Source organism: Pelodiscus sinensis, chromosome 19 (assembly GCF_049634645.1).
Source record: "Pelodiscus sinensis isolate JC-2024 chromosome 19, ASM4963464v1, whole genome shotgun sequence".
NCBI classification, from domain to species: Eukaryota; Metazoa; Chordata; order Testudines; family Trionychidae; genus Pelodiscus; species Pelodiscus sinensis.
This window is the reverse complement of record NC_134729.1, coordinates 26,393,294-26,416,696: the sequence shown is the minus strand read 5'-3', so window position 1 is coordinate 26,416,696 and position 23,403 is coordinate 26,393,294. Positions and strand designations below refer to the sequence as shown.

At 63.6% G+C, this 23,403-nt stretch overlaps 1 protein-coding gene across 2 annotated transcripts in view; it reads left to right on the top strand.

Annotated features, from left to right (window-relative positions):
* The first annotated feature begins 1,836 nt into the window (after positions 1-1,836).
* Positions 1,837-23,403, top strand: part of MYO1F (myosin IF) — a 51,939-nt gene continuing 30,372 nt past the window's right edge. The window contains exons 1-3 of one of the 2 annotated variants that reach the window (XM_075903171.1): positions 1,837-2,028; positions 14,902-15,039; positions 22,601-22,690. In XM_075903171.1, coding sequence (XP_075759286.1) covers positions 2,026-2,028; positions 14,902-15,039; positions 22,601-22,690 — 231 coding nt within the window. In that variant the 5' untranslated portion in view covers positions 1,837-2,025. Of the gene's footprint in view, positions 2,029-10,722; positions 12,867-14,901; positions 15,040-22,600; positions 22,691-23,403 lie in introns of those variants that run through there. The other variant, XM_075903173.1, reaches the window with a different exon arrangement.

Genomic DNA, 23,403 nt, shown 5'->3' with positions numbered 1-23,403 from the left:
CCAGCACGCTCACTTAGCCTGAGCCCTGCCACCGGCAGCCCCCCCGCTGTCCCCGTCGTCAGTTCTGGGCTCGTTATTTCCACTCCAGCCCTGCTGAGGAAGCGGGTTTTGCCCACGAAAGCTCATGACGCTACGTAGTTTTGATCGTCCCTAAGGGGCCGCAGGGACTCGTTCTCCGTCACCGACACCCCCGGAACAGGCCATCCGCCTCAGCACGACAACACCTGCCGGGGGGAGCGGCTGTGATGTCACCAAGGGGCAGGGCTTAGCCAGAGGCTACAGCCCCCATTAGCAGTGACCCCGAGGCTCCCCCTCCCCAGGGAACGAGCAGCCCTAAACATCAGGGGTGCAGCTTAAAGCCGGCCCCGCCCCAGAGCCTGTCGGCCATTGCTGCAGTGAGCTGGCTCCTGTGTGTGACCGAGACCGGCCAGGCCGGGTCGGAGCAAAGGCCCCTCCAGCCAGCGCCCGGTGCCCCAGAGGGAGGGAACAGAACCAGGAATCCTCACGCGATCCCGCCCGTCACCCGTTTCCAGCCTCTGACCATCCCGGCCCAGCCTGGCTCACAGCCGCTGATGGACATGACCCCTATGCAGGTATCTAGCTCTTTTTTGGCGACGAGTTCCACAGGTTGTGTGCTGTGTGAAGAAACGCTTCCTTTGGTTTGTTTTAAACCTGCTGCCTGTTAATTTCATTGGGTGACCCTAGTTCCTGTGTTATGGGAGCAAGTAAATCACTTTTCCTTATTCACTTTCTCCACACCCGTCATGATTTCATAGACCTCGATCCTAACCCCCTTAGTCTCCTCTTTTCTAAACTGAAAAGTCCCAGCCTTAATCTCTCCTCACACGGCGGCTGTTCCAAACCCCTCAGCATTTCTGTTGCTCTTTTCTGAACTTCTTCCACTGCCAAGAGATCGTTCTTGAGATGAGGCAACCACATCTGCATGCAGGATGCAAGATGTGAGTGTACCATGGATTTATACAGAGGCAATAAGTTGTTCTGTCCCATTCTTAATGCATCTACATGAACTACTGCCCTTTAGCAGATGGATTAGAATGATTCACCTGTGTGGCATTGGCCTTGTACTGCTTAAAGGAGATTCACCTCCAGCAGATGAGGCCTTTGCTTTTGGAGCAAGAGGCTCTGAGCTCTGGCCCTGCTCAGATGCAGCATGATACACGGCAGCGATTGGGAAGCACTAGGCAGCCATGGAGTTGTTCCACTTCTGGCCACGCCATGTTTTCAAGTGTGGTCCCGGCCGCAAGCCCTGCTCCCAGGCTCCGGCTCTGTGCAGCGGATGTCAGAGCACAGCTGGCTCGGCGCTATCGCTGCAAAAATGCCGGGTAGCCTTCGGTTCTGCATACAGGAAGGGGAGGGGAACAGGTGGGGGCTCAGCTACTTAAAAATGATCCAGGAGATCTTTGCTCAGACTTTGCACACACAAAAATATGGGGCAAATAAGCAGCCACCAGCTTGGCGCAGAAACCCTGCCCCCTCCCCCCCCACCGGAGGCTCATTGCAGCCCAGAATCCAGGGGTCTGGGGAAACAGCGGGTTGCGAAGGAAATTGTTCTGTAATCTCAACCTCCAGCTGGCCCTGCCCGGAGCCCCTCCGAAGCCACGTGCTCGCCCAGAGCCCAGTGCCAGGCACTACACCTGCGCCTCCCCCGTGGTGGGCCACGTCTCCCCCCTGCCCAGGCACAGGGGGCCAGTGGGTGCTGCCCCATCACCAGGGCCAGCTCCCCCAGGCAGACAGCGCTTGCTCCCCCCTCGCCTTCCCCGCTCAGCATCAAATGAGGAAGCGGGAGGGGGGAGGGGGACAAAGGAAACTGGCTCTAGTTTTAGTTGCAATTTTGTCACTTCAGCAGCAAAGCCAAGAGAGGCATGTCAGTGTCAGTGTCAGTGTCAGGGAAGGACCATGTCCCCTGATCCCCAGTGACCGGAGTCCCGAGCATCCCTTCCCGGAGAGCCCCCCCATCGCGGGGCGGCAGCAGGAAACGCACCAGCCCCCGGCGGCAGGGACACCATGGTAAGTAGAGCATGCGGCAAAGGCCTGGGCACTGCCACCTGCTCTGCCCGTTGGGCATCACTGCCCCTGCCCCCACTGGGTGTCACTGCCCCTGCCCCTGCCCCTGCCCCCATTGGGCATCACTGCCCCTGCCCCTGCCCCCACTGGGTGTCACTGCCCCTGCCCCCATTGGGTGTCACTGCCCCCTGCCCTGCCCCCACTGGGTGTTACTGCCCCTGCCCCCACTGGGTGTCACTGCCCCTGCCCCCACTGGGTGTCACTGCCCCCTGCCCTGCCCCCACTGGGTGTCACTGCCCCTGCCCCTGCCCCCACTGGGTGTCACTGCCCCTGCACCCACTGGGTGTCACTGCCCCCTGCCCCTGCCCCTGCCCCCACTGGGTGTCACTGCCCCTGCACCCACTGGGTGTCACTGCCCCCTGCCCTGCCCCCACTGGGTGTCACTGCCCCTGCCCTCTGGAGTCATTGCTCCCCCCAGGGCGCTACCATAGCATCACTGCCCCCTGCACCCCACCCACCAGGGTCTCTCTTGGCACCTGTCGTGTCCCTGCCCTGGGGCGGCCCTCGCCTGCTCGCCTGGGGCTGGGAATGGGTGGCAGGGGCTGGCTGGCTCTGGAACTGCCTGGGCTGCTCATCCCCCCGAGGCCCGGGCCGGGGGCCAGGACACGGACTCACACGGACATTGTCGGGCCCGGGCGGCCGGTCTCGTGCCCGGGGAGCGCCTGCGCCGGGGGAGGCCGGGGCCTGCAGTAACCGGGGTAACGGCTGTGCGGGGACAACTCCCGGGGGCTGGAGGTGCCGGACGTGCTGGGCTTGCTTCTCAGGGGTCCCTGCTGCACCGTCCTCTCCAGGCAAGGGCTGCGGGCCGGCCCGGCAGAGCCCCCGCCCAGCCTGAGGCCGGCTCTGCCCCGGTGCCGGCGGTGCCCTCGCGCTCCGCCAGCTAAGCCAGGGCTGCCGGGGCCGCAGTTACCTGGGGCCATGCCGCACGCCTGCCAGGGAGTTCGGTGTCGCCCTTCAGTGATGCCGAGGGGCCGCCGGGCGTCTGGGGAGCCGTGGGGACGGGGTGGAGACCCAGCGGGCCGAGAGCTGCGGCCAGAGGGTGAAGGCATCCGCGCCTTCAAACCGAGAGCAGCCTGCAGGGGGGTCCAAAGAGGCTGGAGAGGGGCTGGTCTCAGTGGGGGCAGGTGGCAGAGGGAGGAGCAATGGGCTCAAGGTGCAGCGGGGGAGGGCTAGGTTGGAGATTAGGTAAAACTATTTCCCTGGGGGGGGGAGCACTGGGCTGGGTTCCCTGGGGGGGGGGAATCTCCATCCCTGGAGGTGTTTAAGTCCCGGCTTGACAGAGCCCTTGCCGGGCTGATGGGGTTGGGCTGGTCCTGCCTTGGGCAGGGGCTGGACTCGGTGCCTCCTGGGGTCTCTGCTGCCCTGGGGTCCAATGAGTCTGAGGGGTAGTCGGGTGCGACCGGCGGGGCCGTTCCGCGGGTGCCGGTGCCCTGCGAGCGGCTGTTGGTAAGCGAAGGCAGAGCCCAGCCCTGAGAAAGGGGAGAGGGCGAGGAACCCCGCTGCAGAACGACGACTCAAGGCTCCAGGGAGTCAGCTTCACAAGCCCGAGGCCTGGGCGCCCCCCGCAAACTGTCTCTCCAGGCCCGACCAGCGCCCAGGGCCCGTGGCAGCCGTGGGAGGAGTCGAATTTTTCGGCCGAATTCCAGTTCGGATAGTTCCATCCCGGGAGGAGACTTGGTCACAGGGAGCCCGGCGGGGTTGGCTGCGCGAGCGCCCCGTCCGCCTGCCAGGGAAGCCACTAGAGCTCTGTGGGGGCACAGAGCGTGCGGGGGAGGTCGAGGCAGGTGGAACCGAGCCCCCCAGAGAGCTTGGAGATAAGGGGGGCCGGGGGGACACCGAGGGGAGAGCGCCACTGATGACTAGAAGCAGGGGCAGGCTCCGTCTCTCCTGGGGCTTCCGTAGGGCCCCTCCCTGGGTATCGGGCCTTTTTCCATCTCCACAGTCCCCCGGCCGCGGGAGGCTGACAGGCGAGCCGAGTGGGAGTCCCGCGGCCACTTGGTGACGTGGGGCACCGGCCGGGGGGGCCGAGCGGCCCCCAGAATGGCGAGATGGGAAGAGGCCGACCCAACCCCCGCTGAGTGGCCTTTGCCTTGCCTGGTTTTAAACAGCCCCTCGGCTCAGGCTGCAGCCGCCGCCCGGGAGCTCGGTCGCCCGCTTTCATCCTGGTTCCCCCAGCGAAGCAGAGGGGCTACGCGCAGGACCCTGAAAGCCAGAGGCAGCTGCGCCATCGCCGAGTGCGGAAGCACATGGGACTCTGCTCCCTCTGGATCCTGGTGCCGCAGCCGGTCCCTGCATTTGTCCCCCACTGGCCCTGCTTCTCCCCGTGTGCAGCTGGCTGCCCCGCAGCCCCCCTCGTTCCCCTCCTCTCTGACCCTCCCCCGCCCCTGCCCTGGCGAGGTGAGTCAGGGCGTTACCCCCCTCGTTCAAATGGGGAAACTGAGGCACCAGGCTGTTGCGTGACCAGCCGGAGGCCGTACAAGTCGATAGCAGAGCTGGGCCCCGGTCATTTCACAGCCCGCGCTGTGCTCGCAGCGCCGGGTTTCTCATCCTTCCTGTTACACTCACAGAGCAGCAGACAGGACACAGCGGGCTGTGCGGAGCCTGGGTGGGTGTGGTGGCGTGACAGTTGGACGCCCTGCCCCCGTTTGCTCTGGAGATCCGGGCGGGGTTGCCTTGTAGGCTGGCGATACAAGCAACCCCCGGAGCTTTTGACAGTTTGGGGTGGCCCCCTGCTCCCCTTTCCCACGTGCTGCGTGGCCCAGCCTGACACGGGCTGTGTTCCCCCTCTCGGGCTTCGCCGTTGCTTTCCTGCCAGGAATCGCCCGTTGGCGCAGGGCCGGGCACGTGGCTCGGGCCGCTGGCGGTTGTGCCGGGGCTGTGTCTCGCCAGGGATCGGGGCCGCCATGGCGGCCGGCAGAGAGCAAACGCAGGCGCCGGCGACAGCCGTGGGTGACCCGTGGCGTGTCCGAGCGGGACTCAGCTGCCTGGCGCCGTTGCATTGCTCAGCCTCTCTGGCCGGCTGGAATGGCTGCAGGGGGCGCGGCATGGCAGGGCGTCGGGCCTGGTTTCGCTATGAGTGTTCTCTCACTGCAGCTACCTACGCGTCCTGCCGGGCGCTGCTCAGCCCCTAGCTAAAGCTCACCCGTGGCTGCCGGCCGGGACAGGCTCACGTGCGAAATAAGGCGCAGGGGCTCCACAGCCAGGCGGGTGTCTGGCCAGCGGGATACGCTCCCGGGGGAAGTCTCCCCCTCGGGATGTCCTGAGCCAGGCCGCTGCTGTGCTGGGCGCTGTGTTACGGGGCTGGAGGCGGGGGAGACGGGGCGATGGAACGGCCCGTGGCCCCCAGCTGCTCGCACTCGATGAACTCTGGTCCCGTCTGGTGGGGTGTGGGTGGGCAGCTGGCAGGGCAGGGCACTAAACACCCTCCCGGTTTCCCATGAGGTGGGTTCAGAGACAATAATAGTGGGGGAGAGAATTCAGATGCCAGGATGACAAACTACAGGCTGCCGTCTCCATCGCTCGTGTTGTTATTCGCACTAGTGCAAGATGGGTGTGAAACACACTCACAGGAAGATCAGATCAGACCCCTGGCTCCATGCCAAGGCTCCTGGGCTCGGGTCCTCAATGGTACTTAGGTTCCTAACTCCCATTGTAATCTACAGCAGCTCAGGGCCCCAGGAATTAGCGGGGACCAACCCAGCAATGGGAGTTTGACAGGAAGTGGAGCCGAGCGATGATCGTGAGTCTCGTTACTTGTGCGTCTACCGCCGTCGTGCCCTGGCAGCCTCGGCTGGCGCTAGGCGCTGTACACAGAACTGCCCCAAAGAGCCGGGCTCTGAGTCACAGCCGGGGGCGTCTGAAAGGCTCCCACAGTTGAGAACCTGGATGAAAAGGGCGCGGATGGGCAGGGCCGGATTACAGTCGTGGCAGGCCTAGGCCCGCACAGTCGTAGGCCTGGAAAGTGATTGTCTGTGCGGGAGAAACGCCCTGTCGCCCGTCGCCAGCGTCGCCCGCTTGACGTCTCGCTCTGGAGCGCGGCGCCGTGTGCGCGGGTCGGGGCCCTTGGCTCTGAACTAAGGCGGGCGGGACCCACGGCGGAGGCGCGTCCCCTGCCGGCTGAGCGAAGCCCCCTCGGGGCTCTGGCTGAACGCGGCGTGTCCCACCCCGGAGGGTTCACAAGCTGCAGCGCGCTGGGGCCTTCCAGGCGCCGCCAGTGTCACTTCTGCAAGTGTCCCGGGGGCTGGACAGGCAGGGTTGTAGCAATCTGGGGTTGGGGGGTGCGGGCTGGGCTGAGGCTGGGTCGAGGGCCGGTTCCTGGGCAGGGCTGTGTCCCCAGGCTGGGCCGCACCAGGCTGAGCTGGGTCAGGTCCTGGGCTGGGCCACAAGCTGCTGCTGCGGGGGAGGAAAAGGGGAACTGAGGCGAGCGTTGTGAAAGCACCGCGCACGGCTCCCTGCCCCGTGGCTGACAGTTACTTCAGGCTGCCAGGAAGGAGGAGTCGGGGGGCCGGGTGCAGGCTTCCCAGGGCAGCCCGGGTGGGCGCTGCCCATTCCTGCCCCCGACCAGCCCAGCCCCAGAGCTGGCCCCTTCCTCTCCAGCCCCCTCTCCCCCCAGGCCGCAGCCCCCGCCCCTTCCACGGTCAGCCCCCTGCCCGGGGGGCCGTGACCCCCTTTCCCTGCACAGGGCAGAGCAGGTGCCCGCCAGCCCCTGTGGCTCAGGGTTACTGTCGCCCCTGCAAGGCAGCACAAAGCGCGAGCGATCCAGGCCACTACCCCACACCCTGGGCAGGGCGGCCGCGCCCTCACAGCCAACCCGCCTCCGCTGCAGCAGGGCCCATCCCGGGGGAATAACACCGAGGGGTTGGCCACAGCGGGGCTGGGAGCTTGCAACGAAGCTGAGCGCGCCCTGCCCAGCTCTGCTCTCCTCTGGGACGCGGCCTCGGGCATAAGAGCTCGACCTCCGCACCGGGCGATACTCCCCTGGGAAGTGAGACGCCGCCCCCGCCCACGGCAGCTAGGACAGGGCTCCCACTGCACCCAACACCGCGGGAGGGGAATCGGTAGCATCATCTCCATTGCACAAGAGGGGAAACTGAGGCACCAAGCCGCGACGTGGCTGGCTCACCAGTACTGCTGGGAATAGAGTCGAGGTTTCCTGACCGCTAGCCTTGAGAACGTCCTTTTGGCCTGTCGGAGAGCCAGCTACGCCCTAGCTGTGAGCATGCGCCTTCCCTCAAGCGGCCTACCTAGCGTGGATGGGCCTCCCTTCGTGCTGCGGCTTTCCGGCGGAGGAGGAGCCAGACACGCCCGGGCGCTCGGGGGCAGGGCGGGCACGTGTCTAGGGGCACGGTGCTGGAGCCTGCAGCTAGTCCAGACCCGCCACGGATGCACGGCGCGATCGGGGGGGCGGGACTTGCAGTGTGACCGCCCGGTACCTCGGTCCCCCCGCTCGTAACAGCGGGAACGAGGCCTAAGGCCTGTGGGTTGGTGCAAGACTGGGGCACGACTACAGTGACAGGTGCTGGGGAAGTGCTGGCCCGTGGCCACGGCCTGCTCCGCCGCCTTCCAGGTGAAGGCCACCCTGGGGAAGGCAAGCCCTAGCCCCGCCCCTTCCACCCAAAGCCACGCCCCTTCCATCCAAGACCCTGCCCCTTCAGCAACCTCCACCCCCGAGGGAACAAGCCCCGGCCCTGAAGCCCAACCCGTCCCCCTGCTACAGCAGCCCGGCCGTGCAGACCACTCTGGGAAGGCAATACCTTCCCTTGCCTATGTCAGCCCATGGGCAAAGCTCCCATTGAACTAAACAGGAGCCAGGCCTGCCCCCGTCGGGTCTTTTTGGGGAGACACGGTGACTCTGTCAGGTCCCGTGGCTAGAGAATCCGAGAGCACGAGAACCAGAAGGGACCACAAGAGGCATTGAGTCCAGCCCCCTGCCCCCACGGCAGGACCAAGCATCTGGTCTGGGGCAGATCCTACCTTGGCCACCCAACAGTGAGTGTGAGAACCAGCCCTCTGTCTGGGGCGCCATGTGCGTGGCCGAGATGAATCGGAGCAGAAAGGTGCACTAGTGACCAAGAGGCCGTGATACAGGCAACGGAACTATTCGCCTGAACCCTTCCTGCTGCAAGTTCACGATGTCCCCGGCAGATAACGCTCCGGGCCTGTCTCGTCTGCCCAGCGCCCTGTCTCTGCTCACAGCCAGCGCTCAGTGTTGCTTGTAAGCCTCACACTTGTGCGGCCTCTCACGAGGGATTCAAATGCCACCTGGTGGATTAGCAGAGCACCCACGGCTTGGTCTTCTCCTGGTGGTGCACATTCGCACATGCTTCGGTGCACGCACAAATTATTCCACACATGGCTGGAAAAGATTAGAGGAGACCTTGCCAGAGATCTGGGAGGAAGGCCAGCAAGCCCCATAAAGCCTCTGGCCCTTTGTGAACTGCTGCACACGGACAAGCAGTCCCTGCCTGACCTTTGCCAGGACCAGCTGACCATACCTTGAAGCATGAGGCTTGATCAGCTCCTGGCTTCTCTTGCACAAGTGTCAATACCGCGAATAGTCAGACCACGGGCCGGCTAAGAATAGCATAATGAGAAATGGCGTGGTTACGCTGAGCTGTGATCCATCCGCGCTGGGTTTCTTTTTGAACTTATTAGGAAGAAAAGGCTGCAGGAGAGGGAGGCAGAGGAAGGAACTCAAACACAGAACTGAAGAAAGGGGAAAGAACGAGATGAGTCTTCTAAGGCTCTTGCCTGACCAGAGTCCTGCCTGCTGAGACTCCCTGGTTAATGGCAGCCCCCCTGTGACAGCTCTGTCCAGGAAGAGTCTCGCCCCCACGCTACCTCAGGGAGGTAGGGCAATGTTAGTACCTCATGCTTCCTGCTGCATGACTCAGCTTCACACCCCAGCGGCCTGGGGCAGGGAGCTGTAAACTGACCAGCTCCCCCTGTTCCACAGTGCCCCCTCTGTGCTCAACTCCTCAGGAGGGGCAGCAGTACTGTCATCGCTGCTGCACAAGGGGGAAACTGAGGCACCAAGCGGGGAAGTGGCTGAGCCCAACAGCAGGTCCTGTGGCTAATGAGGGAGGAGACTGAGGCCCTGTGGCTAGTCAGGGATGTGGCTGGGGTCCCGTGGCTAGTGAGGGAGGAGACTGGGGTCCCGTGGCTACTCAAGGAGGTGGCTGGGGTCCCGTGGCTAGTGAGGGAGGTGGCTGGATCCCATGGCTAGTGAGGGAGGTGGCTGGGTCCTGTGGCTAGTGAGGGAGGAGACTGGGGCCCCGTGGCTAGTCAGGGAGGTGGCTGGGGTCCCGTGGCTACTCAGGGAGGAGACTGGGGTCCCATGGCTAGTGAGGGAGGTGGCTGGGTCCTGTGGCTAGTGAGGGAGGAGGCTGGGGCCCCGTGGCTACTCAGGGAGGAGACTGGGGTCCCGTGGCTAGTGAGGGAGGTGGCTGGGTCCTGTGGCTAGTGAGGGAGGAGGCTGGGTCCCGTGGCTACTCAGGGAGGAGACTGGGGTCCCGTGGCTAGTGAGGGAGGTGGCTGGGTCCTGTGGCTAGTGAGGGAGGAGACTGGGGCCCCGTGGCTAGTCAGGGAGGTGGCTGGGGTCCTGTGGCTACTCAGGGAGGAGACTGGGGTCCCGTGGCTAGTGAGGGAGGTGGCTGGGTCCTGTGGCTAGTGAGGGAGGAGGCTGGGTCCCGTGGCTACTCAGGGAGGAGACTGGGGTCCCGTGGCTAGTGAGGGAGGTGGCTGGGTCCTGTGGCTAGTGAGGGAGGAGGCTGGGTCCCGTGGCTACTCAGGGAGGAGACTGGGGTCTCGTGGCTAGTGAGGGAGGTGGCTGGGTCCCGTGGCTACTCAGGGAGGTGGCTGGGTCCCGTGGCTACTCAGGGAGGTGGCTGGGTCCCGTGGCTACTCAGGGAGGTGGCTGGGTCCCGTGGCTAGTGAGGGAGGTGGCTGGGTCCCGTGGCTACTCAGGGAGGCGGCTGGAGTCACGGCGGGAGGTGCCGTTTCACGGTCTGTGTCTGTCTGCACCTAGACACCGTGTCATGCCCCCACCCCGACCTCATGTGATTCAGGCCTGAGGAGGGAGGCGGAGGGCCCCTACTGAGGTCAGTGCTCTACGGGAGGGCTGAGCAGGGCCCTGGAGGTCGCCTATTGTGGCCTGCGTGTCCCCTGGGGGCCTTGGCAGCCTCCCTATCCCAGGGCGGGTCTTTCGCCATGTTCCTCGCCGCAGGAGCTGAGCTCCAGTCTCACGTTAAGCAATTAAACAGGGTTCAGGGAAGTGCTGGACACGGTCCTGGAGGCTGGGTCCACCGATGGCTGTGAGCCAGGCTGGCAGGGAGGGTCCCTGGCCTCTGATTGTCAGGGGCTGGGAATGGGCGACAGAGGAGGGGTCACGTACGGATTCCCGGTTCTGTTCCCTCCCTCTGGGGCGCCTGGCGTTGGCCGCTGCCAGCCGACCGGACCCGGGGCTGGACGGGCCTTGGGTCTGACCCCGCCTGGCCACTCCCAAGGGTGTGACCAGCGTGTGCCGCGTGGTTGGCTGTGCTCTCTCGGCCTCTCCCCAGGGGCTTGGCGGGGTCACTGGGGTGCTATTGCTGGTGTCCATGCTGCTATGCGGTCAGGTTGGAGAGGGCCCGGTCAACGATCCGGGAGCTGGGGAGGTTTGGGGAGAGCCTTGGGCTGGGGGAGAGTTTATTCCACCGTCTCGGCCAGCCCCCTAGAAGGTTCTGCCTGTTGCACTGGGACGAGGCTCCGGTGATCTCGGGGCCCGCAGAACCCCTGCGCCCTGGTACGCCTGGCGGGAGGCGCGCTGGACCCATTGCGCTGCCTGCTCGGCGGTCGCGAGACAGCTGGAAGGAGGTGGGGTGAGCAGATACACGGCGGCTCGCCTGACGTGGAAGGCGGGGTCGCCCATGTCGACAGCGCCCCGCACGACGCGAGGGGCGGGGACAGAGCTGGCGGGGGCTGGAAAAGTCGCTCGGGAAGGGAGGCGAACGGACAGGCGTTCCGGGGAGGCGCGGAGAAAGCGGAGCACGCTCCAGAAGCTCCAACCCGGCAGGAAGGGAGTGAGAGAAGGGGTAGGAAGTGGCCCAGGGCAGGGCGGTACTAACGCCCGTGGGCTGGTGAGTTGCGGGGCGGATCCCCCGCCAGCCACACAGGGACTGAGCTGACCCTGCCTTAGGGCCCTGGGCTGGACCCGAGAGGGAGGGCGGGTCCGGGTCCTCCTACCCCATCTGCCACAGGCGGGGCGATTATTACGGGATTGCCACAGAGCGGGGCAGCTGAGAGACGGCCTGACTGGCAGGGAAACTCTGAGGACTTCAGGGGAAATACTTGAGCGGGAGGGTGTGCGACAGGGAGCTGGCCCTGCATTGGCCCTTTCAGGGCAAATCCCAGCCCTGAGCAAGGGGGGAGTAAAGCCCCAGCTGAGGCAGGCCCCACTGATTAGGGCCCAGCTGGGGGCTGTGTGTGGAAGGACTCCGGGAGAGAGGGGAGGTTGGGCTGCTGCTCTGGGCAGAGGGCAGTAGGGACCTGGGTGCCAGGGAAGCAGGAAGCTCCCTGGAGCTAAAGCAGCGCTGGGGAAGGCGGGCAGGGCTAGGGAGCGTGGGCCAAGCAAGCTCCCAGGCTGCAGGGCCTGAGACAGGGCACACTGAGTAAACAGCCACTCCCGGAAGGGGCTGCGAGCCCGACGTGGCACTGCCGGAGGGGACGCCGTGACCAGGAGAGAGAGGGGAGACACCCCGTGGAGAAAGGCGCCCAGCAACGCAGGGAAAGAGCTGATTCCCGGGGGCGCCGTGGTGGTGTCAGCCCCTTCACATGCACGAATCAGCTGTTCTCTTCCATTGGGCCCGGGGGTCGTGCCACCGTTGTCACCCACGTGTCACCCACGAGCCGCAGCGTCAGGCTCTTCCGGTTCCCTGGGCCTGCGCCACCAAGTGCTTGGGAAGCTGGGACCGAGACAGGAATCGGATGGAAACTTCTGCCAGAGGCCGATGCGGGAGTCCCAGGCAGGTCTAACGAGCTGCCAGCCGCCTGTGTCGCTACTCGCTGGAGTTCCCTAAATACCGAAGGGCTCGTGGGCTTGGCTGCCTCCAGCCAAGCAGCGGCTGCTGGCCCACAAGGCGGACGAGGCAAGGGAGAAGGTGCGGGAATGGCCAGGGGTGGACCTCTGCAGAGAACGCCCGATGCCCACTGGTCTGGCGAGAGCCGGCTGCACAAGAGGGCCCCGCAAGGCACACGGGAGGGGACAAAGGCAGCTGGAGTTCGGGACACGCCCGCTCTGATTTCTTGTGTCAATCAGCGGGGGGGTGGGGGGCTGGCTGCTTGAGCCAGAGTCCTGCTAGTCTGTGAAACCATCTGAAACCAGGCGTCCCGAGCCAGCTCCAGGGCTCCCGGGAAAGGAAAACAGCGAAAGAGGAAGAGAAGAAAAAGGGGAAGCGGAAGAGCCGACTGGCCGAGGAGAGAAGTGAAAATGCGCTGCCGCACGGCAAGTGAGCAAAGGAAACCCTGGAGCAGCAGCAACAGGCAGCACGTCCCTGGGAGAGGGGCTGGGGGGAGCGTGAATCAGTGAAATTCACGAGGGCAGCGCACGGGGCAAGAAAGGGAGCCAAAGGAGGAGTCGCCGCAGCAGGGATCAGAATGAGGGGTCGTATTCTAGCGCTTCCGCCCCACACCAAACGCCTCTCAACTCCCGTGTGATTCCAGAGCGCGGCGCTAGTCCCCGCGGCCGGGCCACCCCTACCCCGTGAAAACCGGGGTTCTTTCCTGTCCGCTTGACTCGCCTCCAGGTAATGAGCAAGGTGGCTATTGAAACTGACGTTACCTTTCCCAGCTAATCTCCTAGGAGGAGACCCTCTCTTGGAGCTATTGTCCAGCCCCCTGGCCACAGGGAACAACCGGCCATTGTCCTCTTCCACCCTGAGCGCGTCTGAAGAACGGTCTCAGGTCTCCCCCCCTCCCCGGTCTTCTTTTCTCAGGACAACCCCCCCCCCACACACACACACACACACACACACACACGCTGTGAGGCCGGGTTTCCTCACACAGGAGGGGAAGGAACCCCGGGGGGGAGTGGGACGAGGCTCTGGTGGGACCGTGCAGGGGAAGAGCTGTGCGGTGACCCTGGCCGAAGGGAAAGAACCGGCTCAGCATGCAGGTGATCCTGCAGGAAGGACGCCCGTGGTGGGGCCGGGGTGAGCACAGAGGAGCCCAGGGCCAGGGCCGTAGGGGAGCATCCTAGAAGGCACGGTGGATGGCCAGGGGTCCGAGGCAGGGATGCTGTTAAGGGGGGCGCTATTCACAAGTGGGGCCTGGACTAACGGCAGAGGGCCCATGGCTGGAGGACGGCGTTGGGGTGATGAAGTGTCCTACTCTGATAGAGCTCCAGACGCCTGGGGTTCCATGAATGAACCAGGATCAGAGCGGTCGCCGTGTTAGTCTGGATCTGCAGAAGCGACAAGGAGTCCAGTAGCACCTTAGAGACGAACGGATGCATCTGACAAGTGGGTCTTTGCCCATGACGGCTTCCGCCCCAATACATCTGTGAGTCTGTAAGGTGCCACAGGACTCCCTGTCGCTTTTGCATGAATGAACTAGGCCCCCGCGTGGGCCGTGCACTGGACTCGGAGGAGGACACATTTCCTTTCCCAAACAACTGAGAAGGCTGGTGATCTGGGCCACAGGGAGCTGGCGGACAACCCAGGCAGCCCCAGGGACAATCAGGGGAAACTGAGGCAGGACTCGCCGGTTGCAGTGTGGCTGGGTTGCCTTGGTGAGGGGTGAGATCGGTTTCCACCCGTGGTGCAGACATAGGATGTGGGGCACGCAGGCCATCGGGGCTCTCCGGGGAAGTATTTGTGTTTGGGAGACTGGTCTTCGGTAGCATTGTCAGTGGGATGAGATTTGACACGGCACCACGGGCTGGAAGTGGGCCAAGCCAGGGTCGCCGCTTGCCACCTGGCTGGGTTTCCCGGGATTGTCCCAGAAATCGGCCGGGCACCCCGTGCACGTGGCCAGCTCTCCGCTTGGCTGGGCTCCGGCTCACACTTTGTCCTGGAGTTTTGCCCAGCTAAGGTCTATGCCCCGCTTGCTTCCTCCTGATTTTGGGCTGCTCTGGGGGGGACCCAACCTAGAACACGTCTGTTCCCCCTGGATTCCTCTTTGGGCAGCTGGGCCTCCCCGTGGGAGGGAGCCTGGCTCTGGGATTGCAGAGGCTGCAGCGCGCGGCAAACCCTGAGCCCCCGGGCCAGGCCCCAACGTGCTGTGTCCACGCGCCGGTGCTGCTCGCGGCACGCTGACAGTCGCAAGTGGCAGGCGGATCTTTGCCACACCAGCCGGGCCAGGCAGGTGGGGGAGGGGTGATTTCAATGGAGAGTCACATTCCCTGCTCTTGTAGATCGGCCCGGCTCCATTGACTTCACTGTCGTCTAGTAGCAGAGCCACCGGCCTTTAATAGCGGCAGAGTGAGTTAGTGCCAAGTGGGACCGTGAGCTTCCGTGGGCAAACCCATCTCCAGGCTTTGTTAGTCTTTAAAGTGCTACCAGACTATTGGTTGTTTAAGTTTTTCCATAAATAATAATGACACTTGGCTCTGAGGTAACCCCTGGGACCTGCAAGCACCTTATAAAGGGGCCTGGACATTATTCTTCATGTGGGGAAACTGAGGCACACCGGTCACACGGTGAGTCAGTGGCTGAGCATGGCTCAGAGCCCCGCCTGGTCCTGTCCTCCAGGCCCAAGCCCTGTGTGTTGGACCACGCCGCAGTCTCGAAAGCATTTCCCTGGCGCTGCTGCGTGCGGTGACTCTCTCCTGTCCCTCCCCAGGGCAGCAAGGAGCGGTTTCACTGGCAGAGCCACAATGTCAAGCAGAGCGGCGTGGACGACATGGTCCTTCTCTCCAAAATCTCCGAGGATGCGATCGTGGAAAACCTGAAAAAGCGCTTCATGGACGATTACATTTTCGTATCCTTTCCGGGGGCCGGGCTGGGGGCACCAGGCGGAGGCTTCTCAATGAACCCCAGACACCGCACCGAAGGGCCTTTCAGAGCTCAGGAGTCTGTTTTGTCAGGTCCAGATCTGCCCTCTCCAGGCAGATGGAGCCGTATCCCTGGCCTTCCTGGGTGGGAGATGCGGGATCCATCATCCCCAATAGTCTGCTGTCGTAGGGGGCGCAGGGAGTCCCCCATGAGCCTGAGGCTCAGGCCTTTTCAGGTGCAGATGCAAAACCAGATGCTGTCTCCCCCCGGGTACGGACGTTCCTGCAATGGCGGGGGCCCTGCACGGATACAAAGTGGGTATCTGCATCTGCCAAAATGACCTGTGGCTAGAAAGCCAGTTTCTGCAGATTTGCAGGGTTCTAGATGCAAAATGTGTATCCGCATCCGTATCGACAAAAGTGGCCCGTGGTTATCCGCACTCACATGGGCGGATGCGGATACCGGTGGATTTGCAGGGCTCTAGCAATGACACCTGGTGTTTCTGGAAGGCTGAATGGACCCATGTAAAAAACCCCAGGCCTCTAGGAGCGGAATTTTCAAAAGGGCTCAGGGCTCCAAATCAGAGCCAGACTTTCAGAAGAACTCGGCTCCCATTTACACGCCAAAGCGATCGCCTGGACTTCCAGAAGAGCTCGGCCCCTCGGGCACTGGGAGCGCTCCTGGGATTTCAGTCTTCAGGGTCAGCGGGGAGGCCAGGGACAGCTGGAAACCCCCTTGCCCCAGAGCTGCAGGAAGGGCTCAGACACCCCTGGCCTCCCTGCCTGGTGCACTGGCCATGCAGGGTGCCCCGCGTCCTCCTGCCGGCCTCGGCTTGTGGGAAACAGAGCCCAGAGCTTTGGGAACTGTCCCTTCGGCCCAGGCCTTTTCCCCAAGGGACGAAGCTTCTTCCTCACTCCCCTCCCCCCCGGAAAAGTAGAATTGGTCAAAAAATGGGGGCAGGGCAAATCTGAATGTTTGGTGAAACATTTTGGCCAAACCCCAAACTATTCTAATTCCCACGGAGGAAGCAGTGCCTCATGGGAGTTGTGGTTCTGAGTACTTATGCTCCCATTCTTCTCTTTGCGTCAGCTGTGCTTTCTGGCCAGACTGCATCTCCCATGATGCATTGCAGCCAGGGGCTCCTGATGTTCTCCTCCTCTTACCAACCAGGTAGAGCGCAAAGCATCCTGGGAGATGTAGTCCTACGGGAGAGCTTGGCAGGCCATAAGAGGCACACAAGGAACTTCCCATGGTGCACCACTTTCTACCTGTTGGCAAACAGGACTCCCTGGCGGCCACGCGCCATGCGAGATGGAGTCCGGCCTCGCCCTCGAGGAGCCTGGGAGCCCAGCCCCCCCGAACTGCACCCCCCGGAGACATTTTAATTGGAATAGTTTGCTGCAGAAAGTGCCTGTTGTCACAACCGTCACCCAGTTTCCCATCAGCCCTAGCGCCCCCTCCCTTCCCCTGGAAATGGGAGCGTGCAGAAGGGGCTCTTACGTGTGCGCCTCTGTCTGACCTTCCCCGCGGGGCCGGCCTGAGGGCGCAGGGTGCGAGCCGATGCCGCCAAGTACAGCCAGGCCGGCTGGAGCCGGGAGCCAAGCTGCTGTGACAAAAGGCGGAGTATTTACGCAGCAGCAGCAGAGGGAAAAGCACAACAGGCCCCCAGCTGCGCCCCTGCGCTCGGTTGCTGGCTCGAATGCCCGGGTTGCATCGAGCTGGCTTTGCTCGGGCATGCTCAGTACGGGCGTCTCACAGGAAAGCAAGGCGGAGAGGCAGAATTCCGAACCTGGGTGGGAGCCGGCGTGCGGGGCCCTTGCCCAGGCTGGCTGTGTGCCTGGGGCCGTGATTTCAGGACCCTGCGCCCAGGAATCCAGCTGCCAGTCAGACTGCATGGCAGAGAGGCGTCCTTGGAATACCTGGGGCATAGGCCAGCGAGTGAACATCAGAGCGGCCAGATGGGCGAGACCAGCCCAGGGCCCTGTCTGCCCACAGCGGCCACTGCCAGGTGCCCCAGAGGGAGTGAACAGAGCAGAGAATCATCAAGTGTTCCCTCTTCTGTCGCCCATTTCCAGCCTCTGACAAACTGAGGCGTGGGACACCCTTTCTACCCATCCTGACTAATCAGCACTGATGGACCTAACCGCCATGAATTTACTACGTTCTTTTTTGAACCCTGTTAAAATTCTGGTTTTCACCACATCCTCTGGCAAGGAGTTCCACGTGTTGACTGTGACTTGGGCGAAGAAAAACTTCCTTTTGTTTGTTTTAAACCTGCTGCCTATTGCCTTGCACTGCCCCCCTGATTTGCATGGACTGTGCAGTGTGGAGCATAGTGGAACCTGCTCCCACCTCCTGACCCTGCTCTGAAACCCATGTGCCTGTCTATCATTCACGCTATCTCTGCTCAGATATCTCTGCTCAGATATTGATATCATTCACGCTATCTCTGCTGGCCAGTTTCACTTCCTGGCTCCCCTCCCTTCCCAGCACTGCAGCAGGACGGTTGTTAGACACCACCAACAACCTTGCCATTTAACAGCTATTTACAGTCCGGAGAGTGTGTACCCACTTGGGTGTTACCCTCTGTGACGGCACGTTGGGGGTCCCCCGTCTCCTGCACCCCGAAATGGCACAAACAGACTGCACCAGCTGGTGGAATAGAGGAAGTTTATTGCCTCTCCAGGATACAGCACAGCACAGATGGAATCTGGTCACAGAGCTGGGCTAGGATGCCTCAGGCCCCCTTGAGATGGGGGAGACTGGGCCCCTAAACTCCAGCCCCTTTCCCTAGGCTGTCTCCTCCCTGCTTCCAGCCAGCAACTAACTCACCCTCTTCCAGCCCTGCCTCCCAGCCAGGGCAGCATCCACCTTCCTTTGTTCCTCTCCATGGGGGGTGTCTGGCCATACTGGTTTGCATAGTGACTCATCCTGTTTTGCTGGGTCCTGGTACCCACGGCAGCCAGTGGGGGTTACCCCAGAGCCAGCAGCATAGAAACCAGCCAGGTACCCCCACTACGTCACACCCTCTGACTCGTGCCCCTGTTCACACGGAGCCAAGGGGTGTACAGTGTTCCCAAACAGAATGGCTGGGTGTTGCACTCCCATTGCACGGGTGTAAATGCAGCACAGGACAAGAGAGAATCCCACCCCTTCTGTATTTAGTCAGAGAATCCTAGAATGCTAGAGCAGGAAGGAACCTCGAGAGGCATCGAGTCCAGTCCCCGCCCTCGCGGCCGGACCCAGCGCCGTCAGGAAGCAGCAAAGCCTTTTTATCTTTACAAAATCGAAATGGTGAGTCTGCGAGGTGCCGTGACAGCTGCTGAAGGAAACCGTCCCGGTTCCACGTGCCCTTATCTCCGGGAAGACGGGCTCACCTGGCAAGATCCGACCCTCCCGCTGGGCCTGGACCTAGGGGCTATCCCTGCCCCCCTGCGCCACCTGGTAGATTTTGCAGTCGGTCCCTACATGCTGGAGATGTTTCTGCTCCCCTCATCTCGGTGCGCTGAGCTGGGAGGAGGGCATCACGAGAGCCAGGCTCGTCCATTTCACCCGCTGCTGACTAGGCACCTGTACAGCTGAGCATGAGCAGGCCTTCCGGTCGCTCCCTCTGAGACAGGAAAGGGCCGTTCCCTGCACCTTACAGATCAGGGAGCCCGGGGCCGAGGGGAGGACGGAATCCAGGTCTCTGGCACCGCAGGCCCACGGCTCAGCCGCACTGTTCCAGAAGGAATCTGGCCCGGCTAAGCTCTCAGCTGTTCTCTGTGTAAGCACCAAGAACACGCTCCTCTCCCCGAGCCGAGAACAGCCCAGGACGTGTGCGCCGCGCCGCCCTCCGGCTAGCTGGCAGAGCGCCGCCAGCCCCACTGGCTACTGTTCTCCTCCAAAAGAGCAGCAACCGCAGGTAGCCACCCTCAGCTCCACGGTGCCTCTCAGATCCTGCCTCCTGGCCTCTGTGCTGCTGCCGGTCAGGTCCTGGGACAGGATTTCCCCGAAGAGCTCCAGGGGGGAAGTGCTGCTCTTTCCCTGTGATGCGCCCCTGCCTCACCCCCAGCCTGAGCACGGAGCCTCCAAGGCCAGCTCCTGATCCCCTCTCCACCAGCCCCCAGCTCAGCGTTTCTTTGTGGACTGCGCTTGCCCATGGCTGACAGCTTCCGCTGGCCTGGCTCTTGCCTCCAGCTCCTGCTCCCTGCTCCTGCCTCCTATCCCCAGCTCCTGCCCCCAGCTCCTGCTCCCTGCTCCTGCCTCCTATCCCCAGCTCCTGCCCCCAGCTCCTGCTCCCTCCTCCTGCCTCCTGCCCCCGGCTCCTGCCCTGGCCCGGCGGAGTGGCGGCCGAAATTGTGGTTTGCACTGAGGCCTCTCCAATGCTCCATCGCTGCTTCTCTGCACCTGGCCGGGGCTCCAGCCAGATGCTTTCTCAAACTGGGGCTTTTGCGAGCCTCCCGGGTGCTCCCAGCCTGCGCTGCTTGCCGGGTTGCTGCCATTTCTCCATCATCCCCATCGGGGGGGACGGGACGGGACAGCAAAGAGAGCAGCTCCAGCTGGGCAGGCTCAGGGCTTCTCCGGGACAGTCCCTTTGAGGGGGGCTGTGGCGAGGGGGCCACAGAGCAGCCAGGCAGGGCAGCACTTCCTGGAGTGATGGAAAAGGTGCAAGGAGCTGCAGCTGTTCCGCTTCCTCTGGCACATGAGGGTAACCACCCGAGGGGCTGCGGGGGCGGGGAGGCAGGGTTCCCTGTAGGCTGAGCACTTGGGCAGCCGCCCAGGAGAAATTCACATGGTGCCCGCAGCCGGGTGCCCCCCCACTCATTTCTTGGTGCACAAAACAAAATTTATTCCACGCTTGGATGGAGAAAAAGTAGTGGGCACCCCGGTTAGGGGGTGAAACAGGAAAGATGGGGGGAGGCTTTGGCCAGATTATGGGCACCCTGGCTGCAGCTCCGCTGATGCGTCTCGGTCCCTGCCCTGTGGCACCCCTTGCTTTTTGAGTCCTCGGCCCTCTGCGCCGCTCCCCAATTCCCCCGCCCCTGCTTTTCCAGCTCTGCCCGTGCGCCCCAGCCCTCGCCTCCAGCCTCCTGCACCACTTGGGCGCCTAGAACAGGGCTCACCCCAGAGCAAGACACGTTCTGGGAGGCCGGGTCCCCTGCCGGCTGTGAGCCAGGCTGGCAGGGAGGGTGGGAACGGGTGACAGGGGACGGGTCCCGTGAAGATTCCCTGCTCTGTTCACTCCCTCCGGGACGCCTGGCGTTGGCCGCTGCCGGCCGACTGGACACGGGGCTGGAGGGAGCTTTGCTCCGACCCAGCCTGGCCGCTCTGATGTTCTTATTCCCCCCGCGCGCGGTCAGCCGGCGAACCCTTCGCCCCAGGATGCTGAGCTGCCTGAGTCCCCTGCTGCCCCAGCTCGGATGCCCCTGGCCGACCCGCCTCGCCGCCGTCCCTCGCCCAGCAGGCCTGTGGGGACCCTACGCAGCCAGCTGCTCCGGGCTCTGGCTCCAGAACCCTCCTGCGCCCCGCACGCCCCTGGCGTTGTCTCCTCGGGACACCGCACTGGGGAAGGGGGGGCTCAGGGCCTGGAGCGCCCCTCCCAGTCCTGTTGCTGGCAGCCCGGGCTGGGGGGTTAATTAGCGCCTTCCAGCGGCCAGGGCACAGCCGGCAGCGTGGCGCTTTGCATGGCTGGGTCCTTGCGCATAGACTCCTCGTGACCTGACGCCTGAGGAGAAGGGAGCTTGACCCACAGACACACCAGCCTGTCTGGGCCCTGGGCCCCGTCCTCGTGGCCACCCAGGGCCTTTCTTCGGCTCCCACAGCCCAGTCCTGCCGGCAGCGAGCTCTTTCCAGGCCGGTTCCCGGGCTCTGGGGCTGGGAGTCGGGTTCCCGGGGGCGATGCCGGGAGCAGCGCGCGCCGGAAGGGCCCCAGACGGAGCTGCAGTCGCTCCGCTCCAGCGGGCTGCGGTTTCCAGCGCCAGCACAGCCGTGTCCTTACAAGGCTGTGCGCTCCGGCAGCCCGGCGTGGGACCGCCTCCGCTTGCGGCAGCAGCCGGAAGGGCTGGAGGGGCCGCCCGTTGGGCTCGGGCCTTTTAAAAAAAGCGCAAACCCCAGAAACCTCCCTCTTCCTTTTTCTCTTCGGCTGCTGTGAAGACCCAGAGTCCGGCCATGACTCAGCCCCGAGCACTTCTGCATTCCAGAGGAAGCGCCAGCACCTGCCCTGCGCCACCTCGGCCCCGCCTTCTCCCCTCTCCAGGGGCTGGCCGGCCCCCCGCGGCCCCCGCTCCCTGGGGACGGGCCGTGCCGGCCTCGTGCCCCAAGTGGTATGAGGGGCCACGTCCCGCTGCAGCAGCTGTCTCAGGGAAGGGAGCGTCGCAGCTCTGTGCTAACCCTGTGTCTTCCCGCCACAACGCCCCCCCCCCCCCCGCCCTGCCCTCCCACTCCTCTCTGGGGTGCAGGGGCCTCCACCTTCGCTCTGCCCCAGGCAGACACCACGGGCTGCGACTGCACAAGGAAGGGTCTATTCCCCCCACTCAGCCACCCTCCCTGCCTCAGTTTACCCCCGCTGAGGGGCGGGCCCATCCCGTTCTCCCCAGCGTCGGCGGCGTGGGGTTTGCAGTGCAGGCCAGCGAGGCTGTGCAGGCGGGTTTGCTGCCCGTGGGGCTGGCTGGGAACACGCGCAGAGGAGGGCAGGAACTCGGGCGGCTGGAGAGGCTGCAGAAGGCCCAGGGCAGGGAGGGTGCACGTCAATGGCGTGAGGAGGAGCAGCGGGCGCCATCCCGCCTCGTGCTCCAGCCAGGGCAGCCTCCTGCCTCGCCACGTGGCACCGTGGCTGCGCCCCGCCCAAGCGGCGCTGGGGAGCGTCCTTCCGCTCCGCGAAGCACCCGGCACGGAGGCTCGGCGGCTGCTTTGCTTGCTGCGAGCTCGCTGCCTCTCCGAGCCGCCCAGGGCAGAGGTGCTGGCGGCCGCAGGCAGGGGCAGCCCCTCACCCGACGGTGCAGGGCAGCCGCTGTTTCCACAGGCCTGGCCTGGGCTCTCAGCCGGTCAGAGGCCGCAGAAAGCTCCAAGGCAGCTTGGATGGGAGGCAAAGACTCGGCACCTGCGTCCTTAGGGGAGTCTGGAGAGAGGAAGAACAGCCTTGCACCAGGCCTGGCCCGGGGGCGGCGGGTGATGTGGGCCAGGGGAGGCTTTGCCTTCCCAAAACTGCCTGGGGGCTGGGGCGATGGTGCAGCAGCCCCCGTCCTCCAGGGGGCCAGGAAGGATCAGGCCTGAGGGCTGGGGTTGGGTAGGGTTGGGGGGGGGAGGTGGTTGAAGGGGCATGGTCTGGGGAAGGGGTGTGGCTTTGGGGGAAGGGGCGGGGCTTGGGCCAGCTGGGCCTTCACCCCCCGCCCATGCCGTAGTCCAGTGCCCGATCTCCTGCGGCGTGACCGCCAGTCCGGCTAGCGGATCAAAGCCCGGGGGCACCGCGGCTGGGATTCGGCATGGGATGTGGGGGCAGCGCAGCCTCCTCAGCAGGCTCCCACAGAGAAACACAAGGAGGCAGACGCCCTTAACCAGCCGCTCAGACCTACATCGGCTCCGTTCTCATCTCAGTCAACCCCTTCAAGCAGATGCCTTACTTCACGGACCGGGAGATCGAGCTGTACCAAGGAGCGGTGAGGCGGCGACTCCGGTTGTACCTTTGGTGATGTGCCAGCCGCGCACACGTTTCTAGCTGGCAGGGCCCCGCGTTAGGTTAGCTGAGACCTCGGGCAGGGCGGCAGGAGGCCAGGGTCTGGTCCCCACTTGCTCCATGACCTGCTGGGTGACTATGGGCAGCTCCCTAGGCGTCCGTCTTCTCGCCAGCTCGAGGGGCCACAGAGGTAACTGCCGTACTTCTTTCTGAACAAACCCTGCGTTAAACTTGCAAGTCCAAGTATTGTGTCCGGCTCTGGGCCCCCACTATAGAAAGGATGCGGACGCACTGGAGAGGGTCCAGTGGAGGGAAACAAAAATGATAAGGGAGCTGGAGCACATGACCTACGAGGAGAGGCTGAGGGCATGTCTACACTTGCAGCCTAATTCGAACTAGGGCTGCAAATGGAGGCTTTCGGAATTGCAAATCAAGCCTGGGATTTAAATATCCCGCGCTTGATTTGCATCTTCGCCATTTTTGAAATGTACAAGCCTGGAATAACTGCCCACATCTACACGTGGCAGTGAAACGGCCGTTCGAAATAAAGCTCTAGTTCCTGCGATGAGGTTTAACAAGTAGTTCGAAATAGGGCTTTATTTCAAACGCCCGTTTCACTGCCACGTGTAGACGCAGGAAGTTATTCCAGGCTTGTAAATGTCAAAAATGGCGCCCGGCTGGGAAGATGCAAATCAA